At 39.6% G+C, this 11,810-nt stretch overlaps 1 protein-coding gene across 7 annotated transcripts in view; it reads left to right on the forward strand.

Moving 5' to 3' along the window:
• Positions 1–6,030, forward strand: part of PROX1 (prospero homeobox 1) — a 52,406-nt gene extending 46,376 nt beyond the window's left edge. For 6 of the 7 annotated variants that reach the window (XM_059412682.1, XM_059412683.1, XM_059412684.1 and 3 more), the window contains one exon: positions 443–6,030. In XM_059412682.1, coding sequence (XP_059268665.1) covers positions 443–631 — 189 coding nt within the window. In that variant the 3' untranslated portion in view covers positions 632–6,030. The remainder of the gene's footprint in view (positions 1–442) is intronic. The other variant, XM_059412689.1, reaches the window with a different exon arrangement.
• Positions 6,031–11,810: the final 5,780 nt, after the last annotated feature.

Consider the following 11,810-nt stretch of genomic DNA (forward strand, 5'->3'; position numbering starts at 1 on the left):
TCAAAGCCCAATGATCTCTTATTCTACTTTTGAGAACCACACTTTGTTTTCATAATGGAAATCAAAAGGAAATAGGATTCAAATTCTGAAAGATTAGCCAGAGACTTGCAGCGGAATGCACCTGTTTAACAAAGTGGGGAATCCCAACGGTGTGTCCCCTTTTCTCACCCAAACATTCAGAAGGGAATCCCGGTGTTTCAGTACGTCTGCGTGTATCCTTTACACAAGTCCCTTTCTAGAACTTCACAAAGCTGTCCACCCCACATTACAGTGCTACTATATATAACGGCTTTACATAAGAGAAGAGAGGCCGGCCATTTTTAGCAAATGCGGGTGCCACGTAAAGCCCCTTTCTGAAAGAAAGAACTTAGCTCCGCTTCCTTTGAAGAACTAGAGACTTGAAACTGAAAACTTTATTAATGCCATTGTCCCCTTGTATCAGCAGGTTCCAGAAAGATTCCTGGAAGTTGCGCAGATCACATTACGAGAGTTTTTCAATGCCATTATCGCAGGCAAAGATGTTGATCCTTCCTGGAAGAAGGCCATATACAAGGTCATCTGCAAGCTGGATAGTGAAGTCCCTGAGATTTTCAAATCCCCGAACTGCCTACAAGAGCTGCTTCATGAGTAGAAATTTCAACAACTCTTTTCGAATGTATGAATAGTAGCAGTCCCCTTTGGATGTCTAAGTTGTACGTGTCTAGATTTTGATTTCCTATGGATGTGGATGGGAGGCATGGGTATGTTCTGGAATCAGCTGGTAGTTCCTCCTCGTCATCTTGCGCTCATTTTCTTTGGTTTTCCGTTGCAAGGGGATGGTTATTTTCCTTTGGTCTTTAGTTTACTTTTGCCCGAGGCCCTTAACATTTGGAGACTTTAAAATAGGGTTAATTTTCAGGGAAAAAGAACGTTGACGTGTGGAAATTCTCTAGTCGCAAGGAAAGGCATTTCAAAGATGCTTCTGCTTGATCGATAGTTTATCGCAAATGGCAGTTGGCAGAGGGAGACCCGTGACACGGCACTGCCCCACCGACGGTGACGTGTGTCTCCTGCTTTTACTGCTAACGAGGCCAGAAAACTCAATGAAACCACTACGTAAACTTAAATATTTTGTTCGGTTGGAACTCCGTAAGTTGTATTCCTTGTTTACCCCAAAAGGCCAAATTCCAAAACCAAAAATAGTCACGGTCAAGCCTTTCCATAAGAGAAACGGCGAGTAGGCCCACACGGGTGTACCCGTTTCTTCCGGGGGCAAAGCAATTCTTCACAAAACTGACTCTTTCGAGACGAAGCTGGAAATTCGCACCCGATCTTCCGGTTACATCGCTCTTAAGAGTTACAATCGGGTCTTCGTAATCAGTGAGTATAGATCATTTTTGATAGAGAAACACCCCTTTCACATCATTTTCTATTATCTCACTTCAGATATTAAAAGGCACATACGTTTCAAATGGACTCTTAATTTGGTTTATATGGTTCAACGAGTTATTATGTCTGTTTTATATTTAACACTTGTTTCCAAAAGAAAAAAAAAAGCAACAACAACAACAACAACACTATGTTCTGAATACATTTCTCTAGTAAGGAATAAAGGACATCCCAAGTTGACCATAAAATTCCTGCCTACATTAGACTCTTGTTGACAGTGGTGAGCTGACTTGATCTTCACCACCAAAGAGGAGCCCACGTCAGGATGACCTCTTTTTTCATACGCGAACCCACACTGCCCTGATGGATATCCCAAGTGGTGATGGTCTAATGAAGTGTTTCTTCGTTTTAGGGACAGCATTTTAAAGCAACTGAGAAAGTCTCTTCGAATTCAGAAGCTAGTACTGACCAAATCGTGCGAAGCGTGTGTAGGCAGCATAGGAAAGGTTGGGGTTAACCCAAAAGACGCAATTTCAGCACACCTAAGGAAGCCGGCTGCTGGTGTGCGCTTTCTTCAATGGTTCTCCTCTTCTTCCTTTTTTCTCTTTTTCCAGGTTTTCCGAGGTGTACAGTGTCCCATACTTGCTTTTAAAAAAGTCCTACGGCATTCACGCTTGTTTTCCCAGATGGGTTTTGTGTGCAGATGCAGTAAGAATTCCTTGTTCATTGTAATAGGCTTTTCCAGACACCCCCCTCCCTCCCCTTAGGGCATTGGACTTACGCTTAAAATGACACAGGAACAAACCTGGTATTTAGATTATACTGAACACAAATACCATTTTCCCTTAATTTTCATAAAAGTTACATTTGACTCTGGAGAATGCAGGTTGACCCATGTGACTAACTAGCTGACCCAATCGCTGTAATTTACCATCATTTATAAATTCTGCTGATGGACAGGAATGTATGGAGGCAATTACTGTCAGCACAAAGCCTTAAAACCTGCTGACTTTAAATTAAACAGCACAGTCCTGTGATGCCCAGCATCATTCAGGAGGCTAACGGGCCCTCGCAGTGTGCAGCGACACGGGCTGGAACACCACGGGCTTCTCTCTGCACCCCCAACCAATGCATCATCCAGCTCATGCTCCCCTACGTAGCACACACCAAGCCAGCAGATCCAATTTGCTCCGGTTTGCTTGGGGAAAAAAATAAAAAAATGTTTGGATAATCATTGCATTGGAATAAAAAGCAAACCAAAAAAAAAAAAAAAATCCAATCAGCACAAAGTAGGGAAGCAATCTCAACTTGTGGTCACACTCTTTTGTCTTGCTTCACGTGAAAGAGTAGGAATTCATTGTTCACGTCCTGAAACCACTGGGTCTTCGTTGTTCCGTGTAATTGACATCAACATCGTGCTGCCATTTACAAGGTAGAAGGCAAAACCGTAGTGTATTCACCTATGTAGACAGACTGCTAGCATCTTCTGATCTGGGGCAAATTCAGTAATGATCCCAGGCTCATTTGGATCTTTAGCATTATTTTCCCCTGCCTTTCTAATTTAAGTAGACGGATTCAGCAAAAGTGTGTGTTCACAACCAACGTTGATGTGCTTATCTATGATAATAGCCGTTCGAGGTTCACTGAGGCATAGAAATGGTTTCAGAGTAGAAATTGAATGAGGTTAAACTCACCTCTTTGTTCGATCACTTTTGCTTTTGGGTGGTTTTTCCCCTTTTTACGATCACAAATCTTGTGCCTCCCAGTGCATTGGAAAGTGACAAAAGCCTGTCTCTCAAAACTCCTACTTAACGATTCTGGGTTTGGTTTGGTTTGGTTTGGTTTGTTTTAATCATCATCTTTCCAATCTCAGCTCAACTCTCACCAAGTGAAAATTGGCTACTTGGGAGAAAGTTAACTTTCTATGAAGTTGGGAGGGACAGTTTACATAGGAAAAAAGAAGTCTAAAGTGCATGTTGAAATACCACATTACCACTTATTTTCTGCTAACCCTAAATTATTTTTGCATATACACTTGAGGTGATAGTCTGTGCCTAGACCTAAAATGCACCAGCGGGGGGATTTTTAAAAATCCTTCAAAATACCAGTTTTTTCCCACAAGTACAATTGTTCTTGTGCCTTCTGTGGCTTTCGATTTCATCTTTTTGACTTTATTTCCAATTACTACAGCTGCAATAAACACTAGATCTTTTTTTTTTTCTGGCTGTTTGACATAACGTTGATAGCTATGCATATTTTGTGTCTTTTTAAAACAAAGCGGGAGAATACGTTTTTGAAGAAGAGAATTTTTAGAACAGTTTGATACCGCAAATTATTTTTTCTTCAATTGTTTGAGCAGCATTCGAGTTTTGAAAATTCTTGTAGAAGCCAATTTTTTGTAACTGTGGTGCAAATCTTGTGTTTTCTTAGCCTAATGAAAAGTAGTATAGAAGCAATATTTCATACCATGTGCTGTATATGTGTGTGCAGGTGTGAACACGAGGACACATACACACATATACACACATGTAAAAATATACATATATATATGCGTGTGAAGTGGAAAGCTTACCTTTTCCTATCTAGATTTAAGGACCTATTTTAGACATTTGTTATGTTTTGTGAAAAGAATGTTCTATTTGCAACAACAAAACATTTAATTCTTACTGTATCTCTGGCTGTTTAATGAGGACGTTTCACATTAAATGGTAAAACAACGTGGAAGATGGTAGAATGTAGTAATTATTTAAGGAAATGTTCACCCACATATTCCTGAAGTTTGCTTTGTGCCTCCGAGTATTATTTAATTCAAGTGTTTTATGTTTGCAGAATCTTTGTTGCTGTGCTAGGGATGTGGGTGAATATCATTTTTAAAAATGTTAAAAACAACAAAAAAAAAGCAAAATAAAAACACTAAAGCAAGAGGGGAACTTTTATAAAGCAATGTAAATATTTAACCTCATGGCTGTTGTTACGTAAGACATGAGATTTTAATAAATAACTACATTCTCACAACATCTGTTGAATTTATTAGGAACACTACAGTGACTGTATAGACAATTGAAAGCATTCTTGAAAATCCTGCTCTCTACTTTTAAAAGATAACAGTCTCTTTCATCAGATGTCAAGGGCAAGGGTAATGCAGTTTCTGTAAATTTATGAAATTTCTTTTCTATGTACATGAAAACACTTGGCAGGTAACCACCACACACACACACACACACACACACACTCACACACACATGCACGTACACAAACAGGTTAATACTAAGTCATAGAGCTGAAGATCTGGGGGCTTTAAAAACAGGATGTCCCTCAGAAGCAATCATACATTTATCAAAGAAAACGTGGTTTACTGACTCCCTGAAAGCCGTGTACATGTGAGGACAGAGCAAAATCTCTTTGCCCTGTATATTATAGAATATTCATTGGTGTGAATAGTACAAATGTTTCCTTCTGGTACAAACTCTGTGTTTGCAAATTACAAGAAGCATTGTTTTGAAAAAGCTCCCCTTAAAAGAATGTAACTGGTTTATATGAGTAAGCGGTTACTGCATTGCACTTAAATGTTCTGTTGAAGGAAATGCAGTTTTGTTTTCTGTAGATCTGTTGGTTGTAAACCATCTATAAAACTAAAGCTAAAACGTTCATATTCAGAGCTGGGATCAAAACTCTTATTCAACCTTTGCATCTTCTCATAATCATCCTTCTAAGAATATAGCAGGATCTGGAAGCGTCTGGACTTTTGAGTCTTTTAACTGAGCCCTCTCTCAAATCTGACACCCTCTAAAATGCGCAAACGAGCAGAAAAGGCGAACAGACTGGCCCGCTTTTGTGAAAAGGTATTCATTCTGTGTTTTAAAAATATTCTAATCCTCCACGTGGGGAGGGGGGAAACATTTTCAAATTGTATATTACCACTTCAAGGATAGAATTAGAAAAACATGCATTTGGGGTTGGTCTCAGCACTACCTACAAGAATCAAAGGTCATGGCTTCTCCCGATGTTGTCCCAGCCACTTCTTATATGTATATAGTATAAACCGTGAAAAAACACTGCCTTTATATTATTTAGCAATATGTTGTAAATAGCATTATTAAGCTCTTTTTTTGTAATAAAGACCCTTTGATTTGAATATAGTACAATAACTGAACTGATAAAGTCAATTTTTGATTTTTTTTTTTTTTAGCTAGAGGCAATTTCAATTGTGGATTTTTGTTGTTGTCTATTGTTCTGAAGACTTTGCATAATTTATTGGTTTAATTTATCCTAATTTATTTGATGAAGGTGTACAATTTTGTATTACCAAGGATGTACTGTAATATTAATTGATATGATTAAAAAAATGAGACTCCCTGTCCATATTAAAAAGAAAATAAAAAGGTGCAGTAGACAATTGATTTTAAAGTAAAAGTACAAAAATTTAGTTTGGCAGCTACTAAATTTTAAAACAGAAAAAGTTGTGGGGGTGGGGTGGGTAGGGGGTTTTACTTTGTGTGTTTTAAGCTTTTGTATACTCTCCAAACTTTTACCTTTTGCTTTGTACCACTTAAAGGATACAGTAGTCCAATTGCCTTGTGTGCCTTCCATCTTCTCTTAAACTGAATGTATGTGCAGTATATATGCAAGCTTGTGCAAAATAAAATATACATTACAAGCTCAGTGCCGTTCGATTTTTTTTTTAATCACGTGACATTTAGCTTTTGGACCTGTGTCCCATTTTAGGACAACGGGCTGCTTGGGACTAATATCCATTCCGGACTTTGCTTTCATTAAAATGCTTAATTACACAAGTCTAACATGAATGCTTGCAACTCCTAGAATTGATCTTTTTTACTTCAGATTATCGTAGCAAAGGGCTGTGTGTCTCTTTGAGACCTCTTCTCGCGGATTTAACTTTAAAAATGACAAAAGCTTTGGTTTAAAACAATGTTAGTGAGCTAAATTTAATTCAAAATTGCAAACGTCTAACAGTTCTAAGAATAAGGAGAGGTGTTCCCAAAAATCAAAAATGGCAAATATATCACTTGAAATATGGGGAGGGAGAGCTCATATTGTTTCCCCTCTGGTTGGAGTCAGAACTAAGTACTAATGTAAATTTTCTGAAATCTTTCTAGAATGTTCCTTCAAACGTGACCGGCAGCATGTTTCATACTAAGACCGCTGGTCCTATGGCTTTTGAAAATTTCCTTTATCTCTTTCGCTTTGGTTTAAAACCCTGTCTCCTTTATCCTTGAATCAGGAGCAAGAAGAATTAGCAAAAATCCTTCACCTACATGAAATTGACTCTATGACCCATCATTCACAGCTGCACCTCTGTTTCTGGCTTCCATTTTACTGTAGACTGAGTCTTCTCAATCTCAGAATTCTTTCACTTTCACCTAAATGATGAAATTGTATTTGACCCTGTTCACACAAAGGTGTTTAACACTATCAAAACAATTAAATAATAACAGTATTTTCCCACTTAACGTTATTTCTCTATCAATGGCACAGACTTAAATTCCAGTCGTCCTACCTTAATTGGGCAAAAGAGCATGCTACGTCTCTCTGTGCCAAGTATTTATTCCATGATTGGAGAAAAATTAAGAAGCTCTCCCTCTTCCACCTGCTCTTGGAAGACAGGAGACATTTGAATAATATAATGACTCTTCTATCTTCTTGTACTTATTTAAAACTGATGTGCTTTAAACTAAATCGGATAATCCAGGTAGGGACTAAATCACCAAGACGTTACAGCAGGTGGTAATGGGTTTTGATAGGCCTATTACCAATATAGCACCAAATCATTCCTTTTGTGACTCTAAATTATCCAGTGGCATTGGTCTAGAACAATACTGACCCCTGATCACAGACCATATTCCACAGATGTCTCCATGTCAGCCAGTAGTCATGTTCTACCGGAAAGTATAAGCTCCAACACACTAATAAGAAAAAAAAAAAGACAATGCTGGTTTTATTCATTGTTATCTCCATCTGTCATCATAAGCAACTTACAAGTTTTCTTAAAGACCTACAGCTAAGAAGGACTCTCACAATTAATTTACTACCATGTGCTGAGGTAAGGAGTAGACACCCCAGAGTAGGAGTCACAGGAAAACATCAGACATGTGCCGTGTATTGCCAAGTCCTGGAATCTATGAATACTCCTGTATTTTAAAAGGCATAAAATAAAAGAGAAGTCTATATAAAGGAAAAGAGCTGCCACAGTCATTAAAAACCGGCTGGTAAGACATCTAAACAAAATTATGAAAGATCACTGAAGAAATAAGTGTGCTGCACGCCCCCGGTCAATATTATAACCCTTTGGAGGGAGGGTCAAGACACTGGCGTCAAACTGGAAGGGTAACTTCTTTGGCTAAAGGGAAGATAGTCAAGAGAGCACCGCTTTGAGTGCCAGAAGACTTTCCTTGAAGCTGTTCATTTCTAAAAATCTTCACTACCCAGGGAAACCTAGATAAGACACATAGCCCCTGAGTGCCCAGAAGAATCCAAAGAAGGCAAACGAATCTTTGGGATCAGATCGCCACCCTGTTAACTTTCTCTGACAGATGACTATGTGGGGGGAAAAAAGCTTTATTAAAATATTTTTCTTCTCATAAGAAAGGCAATTTAAGATGCAGGACAAGGCAAGAACAAAATTCTGAAGTTGAGCGAGTGACTTTGGATCCTTTCCTCTCTGTTCACGATCCATTCTCCCTTCAGTGTCTCTGCCCTCGCCAAGGCCTTGGCACTCCTGTGCTGCCTCAGCCTCCCTCCATCCACAGGGGTGAGCCATCCATAAAGTTAACCAGCTACCATGATGTTGGCGTGTTTCTCTTCCAGGGGTATGCGCCTAAAAAGTTACTGGAGCACAGGGATGCATTTTACATTTTCATATGAGGTCCAAGGTCACCTGAATTTGAGCAATGAGGGGTTGGGCCTCCTCCACAAAACAGAGACCAGGTCTTTGGGGTGGTATCACTCATGGCTACACATGGCCCGATGGCAGTACTATCTGTCAGAGTATTTCTGCCCCTCGGGCTTCTTTCCCTCCCTCCCAGGACTTGTCTCCTGCCCACGGTCATAGAGTCCCTCCTAATGTCCCCAAAAAGCATTTATAAGGACTCACAGAAGGAGGGACCCTTCTCCCTTGGATCTTGGAGATTTTCCTGGTAGAGGAAATGATTAGCACTCAAGAAATCTTAAGAGAATAAAATTCAGTGGCTTTTATGCTCCAGATCTCTAAGGTACTATGACATTATCTCAGGGACCACCAGATTGAGACTCCTCTTAACCAAAAGAGCTTTATCTTTATAGTAAGACAATAAAACGTTCATTGGGGGGAAAATAGTTCTCTGCTTGAAATAACAATGATCTCGCCAGGTGCTATGGGGCAGATCTCTAAGTATGAATATGAGTAATAAGTAGCAAGTAAGTTCAGTCAAACCTTCATTTAAAGAAAGCAGTTTTCTGCTAAAACAACACAAGATTCATTGGGTAGAGTAAGGGATCTTTAAGGATGAATGTAAAAATTAAATAACAGCTCTATGAGTTCTGTCAAACCTTCAAAAAAGAGAGATCATTCCTACAACATAGAAAGAACACAGAAGCTGGGACGTGGGTTTGTGCTGAATCACTATTCGTTTGCTTTCCTTTCCCATGGTTGATGGCTTTTGTCAGCTCGCCATGTTGTTTTCGGTCGTGATGGAAGAATTATGCCCAGACCCATTGCAACTTCCCAGGACATTCGAATGTTGAAGAACACAGAAGTTCTTCAGGAACTGAAAGCTTCTCTCGCACACTTGCCATTTCTCCAGCCCCTTGCCCTCAGCCTCAGGCCTAGAGCTGCTGTGGCCCCACCTCCAGCCAGCCATGCTTGGGTAGGCCCCAGAATAGGAGTGAAGCAGCTTAGAAAGATTAAGGTGCCACAACAGCCTGAAACAGAATCACTCAGGCTGCCTCCACCCTGGCAAAGGGGAGGGTATTATTTGCAAAGCCCCCTGCTGAGTAGCCCAGGTGCTAGCTAGACAGGCTCAGGAGATAATTTGGCAGCCGCGCTGGAAAAAATGCCTGTGTCTCTACAAATAAATCTGCCAGTGGAGAAAGCACTGGGTTTTCCCCATTGCTTGTGCAAATAGTACTCCGTGCTTTGCTGGTATTGGAAATTCCTTGGTGTGAGTAGCTCTAGACCATCAAAATTGGGGCTATGGATTTCTTGTCATTGTTGCTACCCTTGACCTGTTGGGAAATGATTCCAAAAATCAATGGTCCTATTTCCAATTATTTAGAAGTGGAAAATCTTTGGTAACCAGAGGAAATGTTCTCCCTAAATCCCAGCTCAGCAGCTGATAGTGAGGTGGAGCAAAAGAGTCTTGGAATCTGGCACAGAGGAGCATAAATGATTAAACACTCAAGCCTGATAAGGGTGTGTACATCTGAAAAACTCATGAGGAATTATACATTACCAATTGAGTACTATATATGCGCCTTCTCCATTTGATATTCAAGAATTTATAGAATCAACACTATGGTTAGATATGTGAGAAATCTCAGTGAAGTGGGTGCATTTCTAAGTAAAAAGAATGTATCAAATTTTAGTCTATAAGTTTAAAAAAAAAAGAAAGAAAAAGAAAAATTTAAAAGATCCAAGGCCATAGAAGAAATTGTAAAAGTTGTCCTGAAAAAGTTGTCCAAAGTCTCTCCTTCTCCAAAGGCACGTGGCCTTGGTAGTTTTATGGGTGAAATACATAAAATATTCAAAAAGAGATCATATTGGCTAAATAGTTCATCCCAATTTATTTTATGAAGCCCACATCGAGTACCACAAATTCAAAAATCCCAAATAAAAATGTAAGTATATTTAGTTGAGCAGTGTATAAAAAAGAAAAACATGATACTACAAACAAGCAGGGTTCATTATTTGTAATAAACTGAAATGAAAGAAGATCTGGATTTACTTCCTGATGAAAAGCAGGAACAATTTCTTGATGTTTTATCTTTCCTACCTCCTAATGACAATGGAAACAAATGTTTCTTATTGGCACTGTCAGCTAATCCAACCATCATGTGCTAGTCTCTCCTAATTTTTTCTCTAACAAGGGCCAAGGAGCCTTTGCTCTGTTGACCATTTTAGTTTGCCAGGCTGCCTAACTCAGAGGTCATATCTCATTTTAACATGGATTTTTGAAGTTCCAATCTTTGGAAAAAACCAGATTCATACAGAGAGCCCTAGGATTTTTCTCAACAATTTCAAAGAGAAGGAGAAAAAGGAATAAAGGAATCCAGCAAAATAATGCTAATTTAAAGTAGACTATTCAAGCTACATAAAAGGAATCCCGAAATTTTCCTTTTCTAGCATAGCAGTTTAAAATAAAAACCTATGTGTTTATATTCTAAGACTAAAAAGTGAACTATCCAGCTCTAAAGAAGTGAGTTGAGCAGCATGAACCCCAGGCAGTTTGGTGAAGCATATGAGAGCGGCCATTGTAAGTAACATGGCGCTGGAGAGGAATTTGGCATCCATAATTTTTTTAAAAATTGTGCATGCCTTTGCCTCACCAGCCCCACAGTTAGCAATCAGCTTTTTAGAATATGTGCATGCATGAGGAATTACAAAAGCACATAATTGGTTACCTTAAAATGTGTGTTTTTTTTCTTTTCTTTTCTTTCTTTTCTTTTTTTTTACAACTCAGGTTAAACTCTAATATCAAGCTCCTTTTCTGTCTGATGAGGGAAACCATCTCAGACTTCAGGCATGCTCAACCATCTCAGACTAGGTTTTACTCCCTTCTGCGCCCTTCCCTTAGGATGGGCATCTAAGTTCCTGGACTAGCAAGGAGGCTTCTGGCTCTTGGTAGGATGTCCTCTCTAGTCTTTGGGCAGGGAAGCATGGAGCATTTGATTCCAAGTTATTATCAAGGTGCCATACTTTGCTAAAATGGTCATCACTGCATTGGGCTTCTGTCATGCCAAACTCACACCACTTTCCTCCGAGGCATTCTCAAGCCCTTGCTGGCTCATTCTTGGCCGTAGTACGTCCAGTGGTGTGGACACAGGAATATTTGACTCTTTTCTCAAGCCACTCTGACTTGACTGGTATTCATGGTGTCTTTACCATACCATAGCCACACCATGTTGGCCCAGGACATTTCTACATGCCTTCTAGGGTCAAGGTGCCAGGGAGAACATAGACACAAATCCCTTCTTCTAAACCCCAGATACACTGGGCTGATCGGTCACCTTTACCCAAGCCTCAGGCTCAGCCCAGAACACAAAGGACAGGGTGTCTTTACAAGAACAGGGTCTACCTAAGTTTTCTGGCCATTTCGTCCCTCAGTCCAGGAAAAATTCCATCCAGTGACAAAAAGTTTAAGTTGGCTCCTCTTTTGTTATTACTCTGTTATTTGCGGATTAAGCTTTTTGCCTTGGTTCTTTTGGTGCTTTTCTCTTGAAACTAGAGT

Source organism: Mustela nigripes, chromosome 10, assembly GCF_022355385.1.
Source record: "Mustela nigripes isolate SB6536 chromosome 10, MUSNIG.SB6536, whole genome shotgun sequence".
Taxonomy (NCBI): domain Eukaryota; kingdom Metazoa; phylum Chordata; class Mammalia; order Carnivora; family Mustelidae; genus Mustela; species Mustela nigripes.